Source organism: Planococcus citri, chromosome 2, assembly GCF_950023065.1.
Source record: "Planococcus citri chromosome 2, ihPlaCitr1.1, whole genome shotgun sequence".
Lineage (NCBI taxonomy): Eukaryota > Metazoa > Arthropoda > Insecta > Hemiptera > Pseudococcidae > Planococcus > Planococcus citri.
The window spans coordinates 42,407,171-42,430,248 of NC_088678.1; the positions used below are offsets into that span (position 1 = coordinate 42,407,171).

At 37.6% G+C, this 23,078-nt stretch overlaps 1 protein-coding gene and 1 long non-coding RNA gene across 2 annotated transcripts in view; one reads left to right on the forward strand and one right to left on the reverse strand.

Annotated features, from left to right (window-relative positions):
* LOC135835868 (uncharacterized) overlaps window positions 1-22,033 on the reverse strand; it is a 40,874-nt gene extending 18,841 nt beyond the window's left edge. Inside the window, exon 1 of the long non-coding RNA XR_010556962.1 lies at window positions 21,854-22,033. This is a non-coding gene — a long non-coding RNA (uncharacterized LOC135835868). The remainder of the gene's footprint in view (window positions 1-21,853) is intronic.
* Window positions 132-21,391, forward strand: LOC135835866 (uncharacterized). Its single transcript, XM_065350326.1, has 3 exons — window positions 132-407; window positions 20,585-20,885; window positions 20,982-21,391. Exons 2-3 carry the CDS (start codon window positions 20,616-20,618, stop codon window positions 21,225-21,227), a joined length of 516 nt encoding a protein of 171 aa, XP_065206398.1. The 5' UTR covers window positions 132-407; window positions 20,585-20,615; the 3' UTR covers window positions 21,228-21,391.
* Window positions 22,034-23,078: the final 1,045 nt, after the last annotated feature.

Below are 23,078 nucleotides of genomic sequence, written 5' to 3' on the forward strand. Positions count from 1 at the left end.
ATTATTATGCGAAAAGATGTTTTAAAAAAAGACAACTATGTGTACAATATTGCCTTATCTGCTGCATTTAGAGCTGACTTCTAAATTTAGAGCAATTATTAACTCTGACCTGCCTTCTGTCGTTGTATACTTAGTCGACTACACATACAAGCTGTGAATAAATGTGTAACATTTTAAAAACATCTGCAAGTTTATAATCGTTTCAATCTCGTGTTTTTCACCGGGTCAAGTGTTCGACGTTTTCGAGATTTTTTTTTACCGGAGGTGTTTTTCGAGTTCGCGAAAACATGCTATTTCGCGGACAGTGATAAGTGTTTCGCGGTGATCGGGTTACAACGTACGAATAGCTTGATGATAAGATTCGGGTTCCGGTGCTAGAAGAACACACGGAAGGAAATACTTTTTAGGTAAAAATTTGATGTAGGCTATAATGTTAAACACCGGTCAACTAGTAGAACTTGCGGAATTAATAAATAAAGTTAGGATATATCGAAGAAAAAATTAACCGACAGATATTTTTGGAAGGGAAATGAGTACTTCTAACTAATGGAGTAGTAAAATCACCATTGATTTGTTATAAAAACGAAATTACGAGCTGTTTACTACCTTGAAAAAACTGATGATGGATAATTTAATGGTTCTTAAGGGATCGAATAAACAAATGCCGATAAGAACCATTTAAATGCCGTTTAATTTTCGGGAAGTATCTCTATGATAAGTTTTCAATAAACAAATAGAACTAGGTAACCTAGCAAGAACATGGTTAAAAAAAAGATGTGATTTTCGTATTTCGGAATGAGAGAATAAAGTAAAACTGACGTGCAAGAAAAAATAAATTAAATCTTTTGTCCTAAACAGACCTAATATACCATCTCTCACACGCATTTAAAACAACCCTTAGGTTGACTAAAGACAATCCCAAGGGAAGACCTAGCTATCTAGTAGCTTCGCGAATGTCTGGCGAATTACCGCCTCGCCATTCGCTTTTCGGTGAAATAAAAAAATGTAAGCACTTTTTAAGCACTGGTAAATCCCATATATTTCAGGAATAAAACAAGATAATATATGGGTTAAAACAAAGGAACAAAAAGGCAAAAAATAAGGAACAAAAAGCAAACAAAAATAGTTAACAATGAATGGGATTATCCCAGCGCTACCCTACCAGTCCTATACCCCTCGGTACCGGGCACGAAAGCATCCGAGAGACAGGAGCACCCTCACTCCATACCTACCCAAAAGGTGTAGGTACAAGGTCGGATTCCCTATTCCGTAGCTAGCGGATAGGTAACCCTATGAGCTATGTACTTGCACTCGTAAGCGAAGTACATAGACTGAATTTTTACACGTAGAACCATCGCGTCGTTAGCCATAATCATAGCTAACGAATCCCTACCTAACAACGTCCCTATACATGCCGTAGCGGATAGGTACGCGGTCTGTTAGGTAGGTGCACTGCTCTAAATTCTAAAAGAAGTTACTTTTCTTCCCCCTTAGAGGAAATAAAAGTTTACTTTTTCTCGCACTACATTGCCCCGATTTATTTTACAAAAAATGCAAGCATTCTTTATAAGATAAATCTTCGACACGAAATACGGAAAAAGTGAAATTTTGAAAAAAATTACCCTGAAACCTACACACTCATGGGTGGTCTATGAGGAATGCCCCGATTTATTTTTTAAAGAAGGCACCGGTAACAAAAGGTATAGAATAACAAAAATATTTTGTAAAAAATAATAACTAAACAGAAGAAATTAAAAAAACTAGTCAGTCTTAGACTTTTCAAAAAAGAAAGAATGTTACGAAGTATTTATATAGACGTATCGTAACGTTATCAGTAAATAACCAAATAAAATAATACTTCTAAGTAGACATTAAATGTTTGTAATTAGTCATCTTAGAGCAATGAAACTCAAAAAGAATAAAAAAAACACTTGAAAAGACAAAATACTAGTAAAGACAAAACGATATGTCACGAATAAGAATTAAACAGAATTAATACTTCTAAGGGATATTAGAATGGCTAATATTTAAAAGGACATCTTAATGTTAGAAAAAATACGAAAATCATAAAATGGCCAAGGCCGGAAAACAAATCAAATTACGAAATAATAAAAAAATTGTCTATCTAGACATTGAGTATATGGAAGTAAAAATAGAAAAATTATGTACAACTTATTGATTTCGAAAATCATAGTATACCTATGGGTATTTATATAAGACATTAAAACTAAAATACTAAAGTATTTGGTAAAACAAAAATAAATTTCCAATTGAAAACACTCGAAATTGATCACAATCTAATCTTAATTAGGTTTGTATACAAACAAAAAAAAAATAAAAAATCAATTCGTATATTATTGGCAGCCCTGCTGTCTTCGGTTTTTTCGTCGCGTTGGTCAATCGGTTGGCAACATTGGTGCCGTGGAACGTTTGCCGGTGATAAGAAATCGAGATCGAAGGTGATAATAAATCGAATTTGAGTTGGTTCTTCGAATTTGTGAATAATTTTTCGAGTTGAAATCGTTAAAAACGCCGAGTAACACGCAGATGATGATCGGATATTTTATTTAGCGTGAGAAACGATCGGTAAGATCCTCGTGATGATCTCTAAAATGATCTGATTTAAAAGTCGCGGAATATCCGAGGTGATATCGTACATTGGCCCAGTACGATCCAATGAATCCTCTACGAACTCCAGGTACATTACCACGCCGGGGGCGGCCAACTTTGTTGCCTCTTCTCGCAACCACTTTCGGAGAGATCTTCTCTTGAGTGGGTGCACCCCATACAAGATCGGTGGAATTATCACGATTCTTAGCGCGTTGCGTTGCAACAAGAATTCAATCAACTGTTTAATTCCAACCCACATGAGATTCTCTGGAATGTTTTGAATCTCATGCTCCCCTATGCAGAGGAGAATGAACGAAGGTACGGTAATAAGATGATTTTCAATGTTCTTTCCGAGTAACTCCGCACTGATCATTTCGCCGTTGAACGAAGACTCGTATAAAGCCATTCTTCGATCTGGCTTGTTTCCAATGCAGTCCAATATCATGGTAAAGACGACCCCATCACCCAGCAGTAAATACTGCTGCAGATAGTAAAGGTATTCGTCGGCGCGGCGCTTTAATTGAACACGGGCTTCTGCCAAGTAATAATGAAAACGCTGCATCACCAGCTCAGGACGATGGATGTAAGGAGGAATGGTCTCTACAAGGTTGAAGCCACTATTCCTTACTATTGACTGGAAATTCGAAATATTAACTGGCAAATCGACGATATTATTATTGAACATGACTCGTGCGTCATGCCGGGTGGCGTACTCTCGGCGCGGATTTCTCGACGATGGCACTTTAAAATTTGCGCTATTTTGAAGCCTTCGGTTAGCTAGTTGTTCTAATCGCTGCTTACAACGTTCGCTGCGATTTATAGGAGGCGATATTGGTCGTAACCGATATGGTTTTTCAATTCTACCGTTGGCTACATCTCGCGATGGAAACTGTACACCCGAAGGACCTGCACGAGGAGAGTTTCCACCAGAAGGTACAGTTTGTTGATGGTTCGAATCAGAATTTCCAGCCTGTTTTACGTCCGCCGGTGGGGATGACTTAGGTTTGAACGGAGTCACCTTAGCTGTTGACCGTGATACTTTGGAAATGCTATTGATCGTAATGCGTGGTTGCCTCGAGTTCTGTTGCGCAACATGGCGTTTCCAAACGTCAGAATTATTCGAGTCTGAATTAAACTCGATGTTAGGAGACGTCATGAGATCCAAAGGTTCATCGACGTCGGATTTCATTGGAGAATCATCGCGGTAAGTCGGCTCGTCTCGAAGGGGGGTTCCTATGTTATTTTCGGTATCGATTGGTTTCCATAAAACTAATTGGTTTTCGATTTTTTCAGCCTTATTCGGCGTTGATGAGAACGGCGGTAGAAAACTGGCGTATGGTTCAGCAGGCACCGGAAAATCATCGTCCTCCTGCATAGCTGCTTCGTTTACAATGTCGATGATGTCACCATCGTTTGCCGGATGCTCAAGATCGTGGATCAATTGGTTGATTTTATCGCTTTTCGCGGTATCAACATACGCCTGTAGGGTATTCCAAACTTGTTCACCATCGATCGAGATTATAGAAGAGGAGTCGTCAATCATAGCCAACAATTCGTCGATGGCACCGTTCAAACGTGGAAATTTAAGCCGAAGGTCACGTAGGGCGATATGTACATCATGGATATGTTCGCGCTGCGCCTCAGCCTTCCGATCGAGTTCTGCATTTTTAGATTTTACTTCGGCGAGCTCTTGATTGAGCTGATGGAATATATTCTCTATTTCTTTCCTAGCAGCTGCTGTATAAACTAGGTGAGACTCAATAGCGGTATCGATGACTACGAATGAACTCCGATTAAGTCTTTGAATGCACAGTCGATACGCACAGGGAGCGGTATTCTTAAATGAAACTAGCTCGATATGTTCATCGTAGCATCTACGATGATATGTATGACCGCATTTTACTGCGGCTACGATTCCAATTTTGGCATAAATTCCCTGGAAATTACCAGCCAAAGACTGATTGCATTTTACACAAGTGGCTATCTTCAATCGAATTGAATCCATCCTGTTACAACACGTATGTTGTCTAATAGAAATGCGAACAAATATCTCCTAAGATATGCTATGAGAATAATACCAATAGTGCTTCGTAAAGCACACTAACCATTAACAAGAGAGACTGGGTTGTAAGCAAGAGGTGTTGCTTGTTGAACTAAAAAACACGTAATGATTTCTCAACTGGTTGGAGGTTTGAAGTCAGCTGCATAATATTCAGAGAGAAGTGGGGATAGAAATGATCAAGATCGGCCGTTACCATATATGGTAGTGATGCCGTAGAAATGCCTACAGCTTTTGCCTTATCTCGACCCCACCCTTTGTACTTGCATAGCGTAAATGTATGTATCATAAATGCACCGACCGTTAATGTTTTGTTTATCTGTTTCAGGACGTTCGAGCTACGTCAAGAGTAGGAGAGGCGAGCCTTTTCAAGATACCTGCCGTTGAACTACCAATGTTCCATGACTACAGCGACGAAACCGAATACTTTGATAATTAGATTGTAAAAATAAAATTTTAGTAATTTCAATTGGAATGTATATAATATGTAATAGAATAAAAAAAAATAAAATTAAAAATTAAAATATCTTCTGAGAAGAAAATAGAAATTTTGAATTATTCGTAGATTTTAATGCATAAATCCCGTAGGACTCTCTGTCTTTGTGAGCGATATGCGAAATTCTTCTCTATGTTGAGTTTTTCTTCGTATTGACACAACTTAGGCCTAAAAATTCGAAATGAGTGCTCGTAAGATGGTTTTTTGAAAAAATACAGGTTCGAGATGCCCATATTTAAGCGAGGAGGTCGTTCGAGATTTATTGAAATAAAATTTGACCTACTGTCTAAAAACGTAATAGATGAGTAATTATTATTTGTACTCATTTCATCGATAATGTTATTTAAAGTTGGAACAGAATTTTCAGCCATATTAAAACACCTTGGTGTTGCTAGCGTTAGACGAATAAAGATACTGTTGCTATCGAAAGACAAAGATGTACCACGAGACTTTTATAAAAATTCCTACCACCAATTTATAACGCTGCCATTATCACTTCTGTCCGAAGCAACGTCACTTCTATTAGACTCCATTCTACTCTGATCATTATTTGAATGAGAGTCTTGCTCAGAGCATGAATCAGAGTGACCATGATGATGGTGATGACAAAGTTGGGTTTGGAGGGCTTTAAAAACTATCGCTTTTTCTTTTTTGATTTGATTGAGCTCAGCCTTAAGCTCCAGGTTTTCATCTCGTTGCTTAATGATCAATCGATCATTGGTAGCGATGGATCTTTGCAAGTTTGCATTGTGTCGACGAACGTGTTTCAGTTTTCGTTGTAAATACTGAATTTCTGCTTTTAGATCGTCGTTTTCATTGCGAACGGTGGTAAAATCGTTGAGGTGAACAAACGGTCCAGCCGTGTATTCATCTATGGTCATTACTGACATATTAAATAATCGAGAATATTAGGCTTATTCGCAATGAAAATACTCAACACTTGTGTTGTCTAACCAGGCTAATGTTCAGCACAATTACTCGTAAGTAATTCTAAATCAGTAATGTGATATGGTATGTCTGTCCTTTACGTTAGTTGTTGAATTTATCTTTTAGTAGTGGGGGGTATTTCGTTCTGAATTCTTCCACCACCAGCAACGTTGAGTTTTAACTATAGTTCTTCGTAGTTACGCCTATGGGTTTTTCCTAAAAATAATAAGACAAGAAACGCTTTCGAGATATATTTATTTTCTGACATTGAAAATGCATCTTAATTCAATGTATTTGAAATCAAGCGTAAGAACAAAAAACAAAAACACGAAAAACGTAATGCGATTAAGAATACAAATTAACTCACAAAAAACTTCTTTTAAATTGATGCAAAATTAAATTGTCGAATCTTAATTCGAGCTACAATCCAAGTCAACCAAAAAAGCAAGAAAACGAAAGGAAAAAACCGTTTGAGTAATAATAAAAATGATATTGAATAATTCAACAACCATAATGGCAACCGAATGCAGTATTAGATACCGAAAGATTCAACATCGTAAAAAAATTGAGTCGTAACTTAAAGAATAATTCTGAGTATGTCAACACAAATGATCAAACTCTGAGTACTAATAAAACAAAAACAAAGTAAGGTAAATCGTAAAAAATATTGTAACTAATTCAAAAGACGAATACTCGTTTGTTTTTTCTATTGGTAATGGACCGGATAACGATAGTTACGTAAATAGAAAAAACAAGATCGTCGCGAAAATTACCTTTGACTTGTCTTAACAAGTAGCTACAAAAGAGATGACTCGAAATAAAAAAAAATAAAAAAATCTTCAACATATCTCGCTTTGTACGTTAACAAATATTTTAGGTAATGGACCACGAGAAATAACACTTATCTCTATTGAGTACAAAAACAAAAAAACTTGTACTATGAATACCATAGTCATGCAAAAATAAAAAAAAACGAATCAATGATTAAATGGCATGAGTACCGAGGTCATAATCTTGAGTACTAGAAAACTAAACTAAAAATAGAATTACCGACAATAACGAAATCGCGAGTATTTTTTGAAACGAAACTTAGAAAATAAAAAAAACTCTACAATTCTACGACCTTGTCTGAACGAATATCTACGATTTATCCTCCGCGATTAGTATACCGAGAATTCAGCAACGGCATGATATGCAGAATTGCTTCAAGCGAGGTCTTAAACCCGATAAACGGATTTCCATTGCCATCCGTACCGAAAGGGCTTCTGTCGAAGATAGGTTCTAGGCAGCTGAGATATTTCACGACGACATCGGGGTATTGAGTATTAATTTCTCGCGCTTCACCCTGGAGGAACTGCCTGAATTTTCGCCTGCGTTGCAAATGGTTCTCGTCATCTCCCAAGACGGTTGGGATGAGTATTAATTTTTTCACTCCATTTTGGATGAGTACCGCTAAAAGGTTTCGAATCCTTTTATAGTTTTCCTCTTGACCGGATATGTTTTTCATCTCGTAAAAACCGCACGATAACACTACATATGGTGACATCGTCTTTCCCATGTAATTAAGACACTCAGCGATGTCATTTGCTTGACGATTCGGGCCGGTTAACATAGACGAATGTAAAGATGCCAAATAGCTTTCTTCGTTGTTCAGCGCCGTCTTTAAAATAGAGAATGCCGCCCCGTCACCGTAGAATGCGTATCCGTTAATGAAAAATATACGAAGCGGTGCTGATTTGGAGGTCTTCTTGTATTCGGTGACGGTTACATATTTGATCACCTCTTTACAACCGTAGTGTTGGGACACTCTCGAGGGTAGATGATTCAGAATTGAGAGACCATTCGACGCCATTCGTTTGAAAAAGTCTTCAAAAGCTGCGGTTTCCTCCAGTTTCGATCGTGGGCGGACGTCCGAATTCTGATCATATGTCGATGATCTTTTTGGCGCTGCGAACGGCTCCTCTGTCGAATTTGTCCTATTCTCGGCAGTACGCTGCGAATACGATGAACAACCGCCTTGATTTTTGCGATTATTATCGTAATAGGGACGCTTACGTTGGTTCTGGCTATTACTTCCACCAGATCGGTAATAATGTCCGGAATTTTTTGGACGTAGCGAGGAACCACCGTCACTGCCGCGACCGTCATCATCATTGGGCTCGTTTTTCGGAGCTGGGTTCGCTGGAGCTGCGCTACGATGTTTGTAGTTGGCTAATTGTTGTTTTAGATCGTCTATTTCTTCATTAAGAGCCGCCAACGCAGTTTCATGTTCCGCTTTCGTCGTAATGGAGAGTTCAATTAGCCGTCGCGTTTCGTGTTCGAGAGTAGTAATGCGGACGTCTTTTTCCTGCATCAGTTGTTTCAGTAAATTATTTTCACCGATGATCGGAACGGTATCAAGACAGTTGCCAGGCAGCGGTAAGGCAATGCCGATCGGTTTTCTGCAATTTTCCACGGGACAGAGAGCAGCTACAGGAGCTCCACTAGGAGTCTGGCAGTGTGCGTATTCGTTAAAACAACGCTGATGTAAATAATGCGAGCATACATCGTTAGCAACAACTCCCAAGCTCTCTTTGCAACCGCCACAACAAGCTGGTCTCTCAGCCATCTATACGACGAAAATACTTGTTAAATACACGAAAGATAGCAATACCATACACGTATGTAGGTCTAATGTTGAAAAATTCTTACTTTTCGTCGTAATAAACACGGAGGATCGAGAAAAATAACGCAAAACTTGTCGTAAATGAATGGTAAATTCCGTTCTTCAGTCGTAACTGGAACCTATTGAATAAATGGTCAGTACGAAAGAAAAATCGTTCACACAATTTAGTACTGACTAAGTACTCACCAGTATCGACACGATCAGGAGTTAGGTAGAAACGAGATTAGTAGATAACTAAATATACTCTGCCGGAAAACGTACCAAGATTCCTACGTAAACGAGCCAAATTCTACGAACAAGAATAACGTGCTGTCGTTAATACACAATACACCATCGTAATGGTATCTAACGTATAAAATGCTCACCTCTTTAACGTAGAACTATTCTAAATCAATCGTACCGATGACAGAGCTTCGTTCGATCATATGTCCGTTGATGACGCTAAATCTATTTAACACACAGACAATTGATGTAATCATCCATCGTAATGAGATCTAATATTGAGACAGTAAACGTACCTTCCGAGATTAACTCTAACACACGAACAATAACGATACGGATTAGTTTTCGCCGTAGATTCTCTCTTCGTATATAGCGTTCAAATACACTTCACCTAACAGAAACAAATATCAACATCCATCGTAATGGAATCTAGTATAGAGAAATGCACTATTATCTGAATAAAATACATACCTTGGTATGTCTAACGTATGCAATATCGACAGACGCTACGCCAAATCTACACCGTAAAGGTCACTCTTCGGTACTCTGAAAATACATAACGTATTAGAAATCGAAAATTATTACACTCTTTCCTCTACAAGGGAAAATGGCCAACACGTGAGATGGTGTTTTGTTTTGAATTTTATTCAAAGCACGTGTATTTTGCTAATTATACTATTGAACCAGTCGTACATACCTGCTAACAGTCACTACGGTCAATCTTAATAGAAAACAAATATTTAGACGTAGAAAAATCACATTAATACGCATTTACAATTAGATAACACATTTAGTCCAAAGACAGCCATTAAACATATTCGAATAAAGTGATGAAAATTACATCTAATTCAATATTCGCTTTGTAATGCGTATTGTATCGGTTATCGCCAAAAACATCTGCTTCGAATCTAAAAGCAACCAGTTAAACGGAGTCAGCGGCAAGGGGTTTAGTATCCTCGTCGCTGATTGGCCAAGAACCGTAGGATCTGTACAGGTCTACGAAAAGCGTACTGTACTCGATCCCTACGTTGTTCAACAAGAGCTGATTGATATTTTTAGTGCGTTTGCGTTTTTTAATACGAATCTCTCGACCATTTTTAACTAAATTAACGTATCGTTTCTTATTTCGAGTATAATATTGGTGTTCGGATTTTTTTCTAAGTTCAGCAAACTCAGCATCATTAGCTATAGCCTTTTCAAGTGATTTTTCAAACTGTGTTTGTGTTTCCTTCGTGAGCTTTCTACGAGTGTTTTTTCTTATCTTACGATACTCTTTTACAGCTTCCGGTAATTCAATTTGAGATGGAAGATCGTTATTTTTCATCATCTCATCGTTATGAGATTCCGGTAGTTCTTCAAAGAAATCTTCGAGTACGTCTCGGTGTTTAGCGAATTCTTTGAGCTGTTGTTTCAAAGTTCGCTTATCAAATTTCGACCTCAACTTTAGATCCCGTCGAAGCTGTTCAATTTGATGTAAATTCAAGTAAGTAATTATTTGTCGTACATTTATTAAGCGTTTATCTTTTTTATCAGCTACGTGTTGGACTTCGTAGCAGTTCGGTTTTGCTTTAGCTTTAATAATGTACGGTCCATAACGTTTTGGATAGAGCTTTTTCGAGGTACCACGATCATATGATGATAAACGGTGATCAGTGATCAAGATCAATTCACCTTTTTCGAAGATTCTAGGATCTCCATGTTTCTCGTTAAACTTTTGCTCTTCCAGTTGAACTTTCCGATATCTTCGTTCACGAACCAAGTTCATCAAAGCTTGATGATTGGTCATATCTTCGATTCGCGTCTTTTCGAAATCATCAGTGTACACAGCTTTTCGAGCTAAACGATCAGCTGCAAAATTTCCAGCATCAGTTTGACGTGCATACGTGTGCTGAAGTTCGAATTCATCAAACTGAGCTTTCAAGCTGATGATTTCTTCAAAGAGATCTTTGTGAACTACCTCTTTTCTCGATGCATTTTTCCATTTATTTTCCTTCCATCGCTGGACCGATGAATTTATTGCCTCTGTGAGGTACCGAGAATCTGAAAAGACCTTGAACTTTGGAACTTTATGGTCGATCATAACCTCCATGGCTATCTTTAATGCCATTACTTCAGCGAGGTTATTAGTAGTTCGATATTTATCGTGTTTTATTGTTTCAGATACATTTTTCGAGCCTTCGGGATGCCAAGATATGCCAATTCCAGCAACAGCGTCGTCGGAACCGTTATTGGCGCAAGCGCCATCGATCCATGCCCAAGCGAAATTGTCAGTGCCATGGTACACATCTTCAAGGAGATTAAGACGAATTTTATACAACTCCGTTGAGGTTACTGAAGGTGTATCATTCTCTTTAATGGCTTCTCGTAAAGCTCTTAAGCTTTCTTTTGCGATGACTGCTGTATTTGGAACCGGTAAATCAGTGTCAAGGGCTTTTATGCCCCAGAGCTCGTAAGGTACGATATCGACATCATTTGGACAACTATTAATTTGTTTTTCGATGATATCAACGTGTTTGTGCCAACCATGGTGAGTATAAGCTCCATTTGAATCGAGATTCAAACGTACTCTGAGTTTTTCACCAATGGTTCGCATCATACGCTCGACCGGATTCGATTGAGGATTGTACGCTGTGGAATGATTCAGGTTCGTTTTATATTTCTTTAATAAATCTTTCCACATTTGGTTGGTAAATTGTGTAGCATTATCGGTTAGAATACGACGAACAGATACTTTGTGTTCATTTATCTGTTTCAGTACGAATTCCATTGATTCGCATACAGTTTCTTGGAGAATATTTTCCATTGGACGAAGCCAAACTCTACCGGAAAACATATCTTTGGCCACTAAAAGATATCTCGCCTCATCTGACTCATTAGCGATTGGACCAAGTATGTCTACCGATAAAATATCTCCTAAGGTATACGACTCTATTGTTGCGAATTCTAATGGTTTCTTTTCACTGTAGGATTTGTTAGCTTTACACTGAATACATGCCCCAGTGATGAATCTCGCGTAATGTTCGATATTCGGCGAATAATATATACGATGGAAAATCACAGCAAGTTTTTTAGAACCTACGTGACCGAATACTTCATGAATATAGAGCATAGTATCCCGAAACAGCGAGTCAGGAATTACAGGTACTAATGAACCATCATTATTTCGATGCATCAGTGTTTTACGACCTTGTAAATGTTCAATAGTATATTTATTAAGAATATTTTTCTTGGCTTCGAGTTTGGTTTTGTTTAGGAGATGATCAGGGGTTAGTATTTTTCTCATCTTCGAACGACAATGAGAATCACGTTTCTGATAAACTTCAATACGATTCAAACTTTCAATTAACCTGTCTTTTACACGAGAAATAAAATCACTCGGTTCAGATACGAAATGGACAAAATTTAGATGGTTGATAGTTAATTCAGGGGCTTGCAAACCAAACCACGATTTGTGTTTCGTTTTGATGTCGAAAATAAGGTCATAACCTTTAATTTCAACAATCCACCAAGCAGCTTTACGGTTAATTTCTGATAGAATTCTAAATTTCTCAACGATAGCTTCCAAATCGCGACGAACGTGAATTTTTCGTCCAATTAGCCAAAGTTTGAGCTTTCGTAAAAGCTTAGTTAACGTATACATTTCTTTTTCAACAATGGTGTATTCTTTTTGATGTTCTTTAAAACAATGGCTTGCGAACATAACAATTTGTTCTTTGCCATCAACGATTTGGTAAAGTACACCGTTGCTAGCATCGTGTGATGTGTACGTGTCTAAATACAAATCTAGACCGTTTAAAGCTGGTTGTAAGGTGAATTCTTTGGTATATTCTTGCTCCAGTAATGCAAGGGCTTCATCTTGGCGAGGACCCCAAACGAAGTCAGGGCCCTTTTTATTCACCAGTTCGTAAAGTGGTGCTAAAATTTGCTGATAGTTCTTGATAAAACGTCGGTACAAGACAGTTAAGCCAATAACTTGAAGGATTTCTTTGTCGTTACGAAGCTCAAATTTACCATTACGAATATGAGATAACTTGTAAGCCATGAATTTGTCTAATTTCTTCGAGTCTTTGCATATTTCACGATGTTTTAGAACAAAACCAAGATGATTTGTAGAGTCTCGAAAGAACGTAGTTTTATGTGCATTGAGTTTCAAACCATATTTTCTCAATAGTTTGAATATTTTCTCAATTAATGCAAGCATTTCTTTGAATGTTTTAGATCGAAGAAGAATATCATCAACATATTTGCTGATTCCATCGTCATCGGGGATGACTTTATTTACAAGATTAACAAATTCGGCTGACGAGATTTTTAAGCCGTACGGGAGACGTGTAAAATGATAAACGCGACCATCTACTTGGAAAGCACAATACTTTCGACAACTTTCATCCAACACGAGTTGCCAGAACCCTGAAACAAAGTCCAAGGAACTGAAAAATCTCGCGTCAGGATCGTCGGTGATTATTCGGTCTAAGAGACCTGCTTCGTTGTAATTCACTTCTAAAATAGGATTCAAATCTACGGGGTTAATGCAGATTCGAAGTTCACCAGTTTTCTTCAAGTTCGCAACGATTGGATTTATATAACGTGAGTTTGAAGGCTCGATTATGCCAAGTGCTAACATGATTAATAATTCTTGTCTAATACGATCCATTAATGATTTTGCAGGATTGTATTTTGCACCACGGTATTCAATTTCCTCAAGAGGAATATTAAATTCAAACTTCACCTTTTCTCCAACGTAACGGCCTGGGAAACGACTAAATATATCTTTGAATTGAGAAAGTACAGCGAATGCATAATCACACTCAGCTTGAGTAATTTGCTTCTTTTCAACGGCGAGTTTGAGATCTTCCTGTAATCGTTGGATGAAAACAGTTGGACCATCATCTTCAATACCTTCGGGTAGTCGTCGGTATTTACGAGCTAAATTTGCACGATTGAGAATTTTTGCAACTTCAGGCTCAAGTGAGATATCGAGTCTAATTTTATTAATTATTAGCGAGTCTTCGTATTCGTGTGGTTTTAAATACCTTAACATCTCCTTAGAGTGTTCTGACGTAGGTTGACAATATGCTACGCGCTCACTAATTTCAGGTTTGATTTTTAATAGATCCATAGTTCGAGTACCAATAATAAACGTTTGATTACAACCTGGTAATACGTAAAATGGAATTTTTAATTCGTGTTTTCCGAATTTCAATTTAGGAACTATGACGTAATCCGCGGTTTGTATTTCTTTATCATCAGCTAATGTACAATGGACCGGATTGTCCAAATTGATGTAATCTATTTCATCTGCGTGTTTTTTCCGCAGGAGATTAGCTGTTTCTTCAGAAATTACGTTGGGGACCGCACCGGAATCTAACTGGGTTGGATAAAATGATTCCCCTAAGCCGAGTGAAACAACACAGGTAATTATTTCTTCTGGTGGATACGTTAATTGATTTTGAACTAATGGATCCGCATGTTTTTTATTATAAACCTGTTTCGACGCTTTCACTTGATGAACTCTCAGCTTCTCATACGAATCTTGACCAGGGCGTTCGTTGATAGGTGGTTCACACATTAGCTTACCGACAGAAATTTTATCGCGAGGGGTAGTACGTCGATCGGGTAATTCAGAAAAATGTGTTACAATACCAGCGATTTCTCGCTTAGTACTTACGTGTGGATAATAATTCGTACCTTCTTTTGATAGGTAGAATTTGGATGCAATCGGGCTTACATTTTGATCCGCGTCTAACGCTGGCACGATTTGATCAGCAATACGAGCATGACTAGTGGCTTCGAGAAATAATAACGCGGGTTCAAGTAAAAATCTTACTCCCCGTAGCGAGCAGACTTCACTAAAAATTCGTCGAAACGAATACCATTTTGCACTTGGAACTTTTTCACCGGAAACTGCAGGTTTTACAAGTGGAAACAACACGATGATATCTTTAAAGCCTTTATTGATTATTATTATTAATATTTCATCGAGTTTAGATCGTATCCAATTGAAGTTCGTATTATTATTGTCACGATTTAATTCAGATTGTAGACATGATAGAACTGCATGTGGTTTCGTAAATTTAACTTGTTTAATTGCAGTAATTAAATCGTCAATATGAATACTTTCTCGACGAAATGGTTTACGTCGACGTGCAGTAACGTCAACCAATGAAGAAATAAAATATGCTAGCGAATCTCCAATTACCTCGTAGTCTTTTAACGGCGGAGCTCCAGTAGCAATAATTGAGTGAGTTGGTAATGTTTCTATTCCTCCGACTCCCCCTCGCTCGAGGACTCGGAGTTCGCTACCTCGTTTTTTGGAGGCTCTTCATTATTAGATGATTTGTTATTAATTTTAGCCAACACGTCCTCAAGCTGCGGTGGATTTGGATCAGGAGTACCGGTTGAATGAATGGGAGGTTTGTACCCAGATGCCCCAGAGCTCGAAGATTTTGAGTTATTGTTGGAGTTAGATTGGCCACCATTATTGGAATTATCGAAATTATTCCTAGATTTGCGAAAACCATGATTTTTCTTCGGAGTTTCAGAATGAGAACTCGTGTTTGGTGTTATTTCGTATGGGCAATCGTTATATTCTTCGGTCTTGGTAAGTTCACCTAACTTTTTATCAAATAAATGGTAGTCTCGACGTGCACGGCTATTAAACTTTACTTTTAGATCTTTTGGAATGCGTTCGTATACGGTCTCAATCAACATATGATCAGGAACGTCAGTTTCAGCCAAGATATGAAGCCATTTTCGAAGTTCAGCACAGATCTTTTTGGATGAACTGTGATTAATTCGTAATCGCAGAAACGTTTTACGGGCCTCGGTATGTTGCTCGCCATTCCAAAAGTGCTCATAGAAAGATTTTCTTAATTCTTTATACGATTTAATTGGTTTTGTGTTATCTCTCCAGAATTTTGCATCGGTGGTCTGAATGGCTGCTCGAAATAAACGGATCCATTTTTTCTCGGTAGCGTCGTATTCATCCATGAACTCTTCGAATTCAAAAATGAAGTCTACCACCTCGTATCGACGACTATCATCGAAAATGACACCATTACTAATGATGTGTTTGGTTTTAACGTCTTTTTTACCTTTACCAAACTTAATTTTTCGGTTGAGTTTACGACGACGTCTAAAAGCATTACCTTCGCCTTCCTCAACGGAATCAGAGGACTCTCCGTCGTCATCGTCGTCGTCGTCGGTAGATTCAGGAGTTTTAGTTACTTTCTTTGGTGACCTTTTACCACCACCTGAGCGATTAGTACGAATAGGCGTTTCATCAGCACCGCCATCTCCATCACCACTATGGTCAGCTCCACCAGAGGATGACAAAGGTATCGTTGTTGAGATGGCATTGGTTGAACCCTGCTGCTGACGAGTCTCGTTCAACGCTACAGCTAATTGAGTATAGCCATCTCTAATCGTCTGAAGTTCTCGTAATATGAACTCACGATCTTCGTGCATAAATTGACGTGTATTATTAGACCATGTTTTTAACCTCATCAGCTGATCACCAATACCCATCGTGCATAGCAAACCAGTATTATTGAGTTTAAAAGTTTGCTCAGCTTTTGAATTAGCGAGCTTTATTACGCGGTCAGTTTCGTCTAACTCAGCGCCGAGTACCTCACGCCACTTATGATCCATTTGTTCCATGTTCTTCTTAAGGAACTGTTGGACTTTACCGAAATGTGTGTTAATATCGTTTACGCTATCAACGTATATTTGATTAATGTCACGGCGTGTTTTGGATAACGATTTTTCGAGTCTCTTAATTCGCTTACGGGCTCCATCATCTTGCATACGATAATGGATAGCGAGCCAATCAAGCAATTTATTATAATTATCTTGAGTGACTATTTGCACATGAGCAAGTTGGAGATCGATTGGAGGATCTTCCGTATCGAATGCTTCATCAGAATTAAGTGGATCAAAATCAAATTCGCTGACATTATCGTTATTGTCATGATTTTCGGCAGTAGGTACTCGTGCTTCCAAATTGACAGTATTATTAGGAGCACTGGCTGCACCCTTTCCGCTAGCACCAGCTTGCGTTGAAAAAATTGTGCTGGTACTATTTACCGTAATAGTTGGGGCTACGGTCGCAGCACCAGTTGTACTTGAAGCAGTGGTTACCAAAGTTGTAGTCGGTACAGCAGCTACGGTGGTAGGCGGAGGAAAAAATATGCTCGAGTATCGACGATGACGAGCAGCTGATGATGATGTAAAATGTAAATCAGAATTATCCCATGATAGAGATCGAGCGTTAAATAATGGCATCGTCATGTCACGTCGAGTTGCACTGGGAATAGGTGAGATTTCAGGGCGTTCAGTCGACGGAGCTGTTGATTGACGCACCGTCGAACTAGCGACATTTTCCACGGTCGTAACTGGTGAACCAATTACTGTTTCGGGTAAAACCTCAGGAATCAAGGGTACTTTCGACACATCTGTAGGTTGGAATAGTACCCTCGGTGTAACCTGAGTTGGTGGATCTGAGAATTGAACATTAGTCCCAGAAGTGGAGGCTTCCGGTGAACCGTCCATTATACCTCGTTCAATTAATTCTTTCCGAATTTGCTCAAAATTAATTGGCAAATCACTGGTTAGAATTGGATCATCGGGAATTCTTAAATTCCTCATTTGCGCTAAATTACGAGTTATTGCACGGTTTGGAGCGCCTTGGGGAGCTGGTTGTCCCCCTTGCACATCCGGACTATTAGTAGGTGTTTGAGACATGAATACGCTATCTTCGGAGCAAAAGCTCGGTAACGAATTTTGTCTTGAAGGATATGGCGAACTCGCGTTGGAATGTGATTTCAAATCACTAGTTACTATGCAGGAATTGTTCGAAACCGTTGAGTTGATTCGTAAATCGCTCATACACTAAGTACGAAACACGTTTTGAATTTCTTCAATAAAACGAAACGAAAACTCAAAGGCACGAATAATAACGCGAAGCACAATTAACACGATTCGAAAAAATAATTCTTTACTATAACAGCATAGCAGTAGGAACAAAACCACGAATAATTCGATCACGTATGACTTTAACGACGGCATAAGCACCATAAAGGATACGCGAACTGAACACAATGAAGTAAAAAATTATAATGTTTCTTCTTGATTAAATTTACAAGGCTTGCAGACGACACCAAGTACCGATAAATGGAAGGGTTAAATCTATAACAATAGATTGGGCTTATCTCCCACTGCTCGGCGCGTAGGTCCGACTGCAAGGAAATTTTCTACCTATTTAATTGGTAAGATAACGGATGTGATATTTGCCAATTTTCGAATGTAATTATCGTTATCTTTTCGTTGCTGGTTGATATTGTGGTGGATAAAAAACCCTTGGGTTTTTCTAGCACTTAATTTTACAATAGGCTAGACACTTTTTAATTTATTCGGTTGATAAAAAAAACCGCAACGCTAACGATTAGGTAGGAACGTCAGTATTTTTAGTAACAGAATAATAGATTCTAGTTACTTGATTGATTTTGGTGCACAAAATTTTATCTCTGTAGAAATTTTCCCACGACAGTACCTATGATAGGTAGTCTGCATCAGATAACAGGGTTTTTACTACTTATTTTCAACCTACAACGTATATAATTTTTGACATGAATTATACACGAAAATTCGCGAAATGAAGAACTTTACAGATATTTGCACATTTAAAACAACGTCATAATCTCTTAGGACAGATACACATTGGCCGATGCATACCTATACCCATGAAAATAGACACGTTCGCATAATAACTTGCTCAGTAAATATTTCACTAGGAAGAAATACCTATAATAGGTACAGTAAGAACTAAACTACCTATGATAGGCTTCGAGAAAAAATTATCTTCAAACTTGCGTTCGTAAATCGCACTACATGGTGATAGGATTTCTCCATATGAAACACAAAAGACACAATTGTATCTAGAATCTGTTACTACCTACTCGTATGTATAGGCGAACCTACCAGTGACTTGAGGTGTTCTTCACAGAACTAGATACCCAAACACAAACACTTATGTATGTCTAATTACTGGGGCTACTAATCGTATAATAGGCGCAATGACTATCAGTGACTACTTTTCGCTATGTAATATAGAACACACTAAAAAAAAAAGTTGATCTGGTCTATCTGATCAGTACGTTTGATCTGCGTGAGCTGAATCAGTATCCTATTTGCTAATATGTGTTACATATAGCGCGAAAAATAGAGAACGCTTGCGAATGAGTGAAACATTCGACTTAGGCAAAACAAAGGAAAGAAAAAGCAAAAAAAACTGACCGTAGCTCTTTAGGCGAGGCGTGATGTTAAATATAACGCACTTTTAGATCACTAGTATATCTAAAGGACGTTCCCGGGTTTCGGCACCAAAAATGACGTGCAAGAAAAAATAAATTAAATCTTTTGTCCTAAACAGACCTAATATACCATCTCTCACACGCATTTAAAACAACCCTTAGGTTGACTAAAGACAATCCCAAGGGAAGACCTAGCTATCTAGTAGCTTCGCGAATGTCTGGCGAATTACCGCCTCGCCATTCGCTTTTCGGTGAAATAAAAAAATGTAAGCACTTTTTAAGCACTGGTAAATCCCATATATTTCAGGAATAAAACAAGATAATATATGGGTTAAAACAAAGGAACAAAAAGGCAAAAAATAAGGAACAAAAAGCAAACAAAAATAGTTAACAATGAATGGGATTATCCCAGCGCTACCCTACCAGTCCTATACCCCTCGGTACCGGGCACGAAAGCATCCGAGAGACAGGAGCACCCTCACTCCATACCTACCCAAAAGGTGTAGGTACAAGGTCGGATTCCCTATTCCGTAGCTAGCGGATAGGTAACCCTATGAGCTATGTACTTGCACTCGTAAGCGAAGTACATAGACTGAATTTTTACACGTAGAACCATCGCGTCGTTAGCCATAATCATAGCTAACGAATCCCTACCTAACAACGTCCCTATACATGCCGTAGCGGATAGGTACGCGGTCTGTTAGGTAGGTGCACTGCTCTAAATTCTAAAAGAAGTTACTTTTCTTCCCCCTTAGAGGAAATAAAAGTTTACTTTTTCTCGCACTACAAAACTTGAATGCAAAAAAATTGAAAAATTAGGTTTTAATATCCGAGAGAAAATTGAATAAATTTTTACTAGGCACATAAATAAGTACCTATGTAGTATCTCTACCTACCTATCAAACAAAACGCATTTTATTTTGATAGGAACAGATCGCAGAATCGTCTATGAAGAATATTGTAGATACAATTTTGTAATTTGTACATTATATTTAAAAGGAACATTTAAATAATACATAACGTCAGTCGCTATGTTTATAAAGGAAGGCATTCATTCCTTGCCAAGTTATTATTAGTTTGGTAAAAGTTGAAACTAAAACGATTCATTTTCTGCAAATTGTTTTAATGGTGACATTTATTATCGACAACCGTTAATTTGAATTTCAACAAGCATGTAAAATGCGTCACTTGATCAAAGAGAACATTTTATCAATTTGACCACAAATTATTTTATTTCGCTTTTTGTTGAAATTTTTCTACGAGTACTCACATTTTCCTTTTGTTTCTGATTACAGATTGGAATGGCTATAAGCTTGTGAACCATCAATGTCTTGGCAACCTCCAAATTATCCAAAAGGATGGGGGAAACCGCCTCCTCATACTCCATCTCCTATTCCATTCCGTCAGATGTACACACCATCGCCTCCTCATATTACATCCTCTAAACATTATCCTGCTGGCTCACCATGCATGTCTCCGACAAGCAGCTCAGCGTCGTCTTCGAGATTGCCGCCTCCTTATATCCCTTGCCCCAAACCCACACGTCCTTTAGCGATTTCTCCCTTAGCCATGCCGGTGTATCTGCCTGATCAGCATGTAAGTAGACATATGCAATGGAAACATGATATGAATATCATGGTGAAAGTCTCATTTCAAGCACGTGACAATGAATACTTTTTTCTTAATTTTTAGGGTGGTCCATCTCAACATATTAATCCTACGCAAAATTATTTATATCAAGATAACCACATGCCAGCCAATGTTTACTTAGAGCCACTTAGTTCGATATTGCACGAAAATTCATACAACGACCAAAACGATGGCAGATCAACCGCTGAGATTATCGCTAATCAATCTCAAGATTACGTTGATGAAAAATTGGCAGAGTATCAAGCGACGATATTCCAGTTGCAAGGTACCACCGTTGTGTACATGTAGTACATATAACACGTAAATAACTAACATCGTCTCGCTGTTTCTTTCGTTTTATGTTTTTCGTTTTGCTTATCATCGTAACTCAATAAATTCTATTAATATTTATTACGAAGTAATACATATTATACTAATATCATTCGATGAAACAAACGTATTTATTTACGATACCTACGTGTATTATATTATTTGCCCGAATTGAAACTTGCAAGACACAAATGAGGCTAATTTTACATTTAAAAAATATCCAACTGATCAAATTGACCCGTAGCTAGAGCTAAACAGAACAACAGTTCAGCTACTTGTTAACGCAATAAGATTAAGGGAATGAGTATATGTACTGTGTAATATGAATTTCAAAAAACATGATGATTTTGCATCAAATGCATCATCGTTTTTTCATTCTGCGAATGCATCATACGTTTTATAAAATATCAAGAAATGATGTAAGAAAGTAAGAATGCAACGAAAGTTACCTAGGCCTACATCATGTTCCCAGTGAAAAGTTTTCAGTTCATTTCTTAGAACAGATTTTCTATGGATTTCTTAGTTTTACCTACAGGCGGCATAGTACTTCATAGCAAGTAATAATCATTCATTGAAATAGGCAAATCAACAAAATAATTACTTACAATTTACAAGGATATGAATGCGTTCATTTCTGTCGAATAATCCAGCGGAAAAACTGGAAAAAACTTCAGCAATCTACCCGGACAATGTACAACTACTTGTAATCTTTTCATTTTCACTGATCAGGATCACAATTCACAACTCACAAATTCACAAATTTTCCTGGAAAAGAAAATGAAAACAAAAAGTGTGAAAAAAAAATGAAAAACTTCATTATGATGATAAAAAGTTGGTAGTCTACATAAATTTTTCGAACACTTTGCCTTATCAAAATACGTCATCCAGTTCAAGGTCATGTTTTGTTGTCATCATTTTTGTTTTCACTTTCTCTTTCGATAACGACGCAACTTTTATAACCGGGGTTTTCGAAATTGTGCCATGTGCAATTTTTGAAATATTTTGAGTTTACTCTTTATGATATAGATTGAAATGTTTTCTGAGTTCCCTTTCATTGAACGTATCGATTTGAGTGATCAACTTGATAATGTGCCATTCGCACAATGTAATATTTACAAGTCTTTTAGAGTGTTCGAATAATATGTAGACTATGTAGACCTCGACCTGTGTTATCGTCGATTTTCAGTATGATTTTAAAATGAACTTCGCTGTTCCTTTTATTTTTGGAATGAAATATCCCATCAAACGTGAGATATGACATAGTTTTGAAACTTGCCATCAAAACTATGAAGCAATTCCATCAAAATCCGTTAATATCGTCCATGGTAAGCTTATCACATACTTCAAAATTGTTGATTAACTTATGTCAATTGTCAATATACTGCACCTTGGTTATATTTTTTAAATTCAGATCACAAGAGTTATATTTTGAGTGATACAATTCTATACAAACGAAAAGAAATTCTCGTGTCGTTTATTACGGCTACTTTCGTTTTCTATGCATTGCAATAATCAATAAAAGTCGCGTATTAAGCTTCCTTTATAGTGGCGATAAGCTGGCAATAGAAAATTTCTACAGAAAATCGTGGAATTTTTTCAAACTCAATTTTAAGCACTTTTGAACCTCTAAACTTGTAAAATAATAACATTTCTTATAAATTCTGATGATTATTCACTTTAATAAAAAGTTTTCAATCTTCATCTCATTCATCACTTTTCTATGGAAAAGTTAAAAAATTTTGACTTTTCCATAGAAAATTGATAAAATTCCACAGCCAGTATAAATGCTTCCATTTGAATGTACACATTTGACTTTTCTGTAGAAAAATT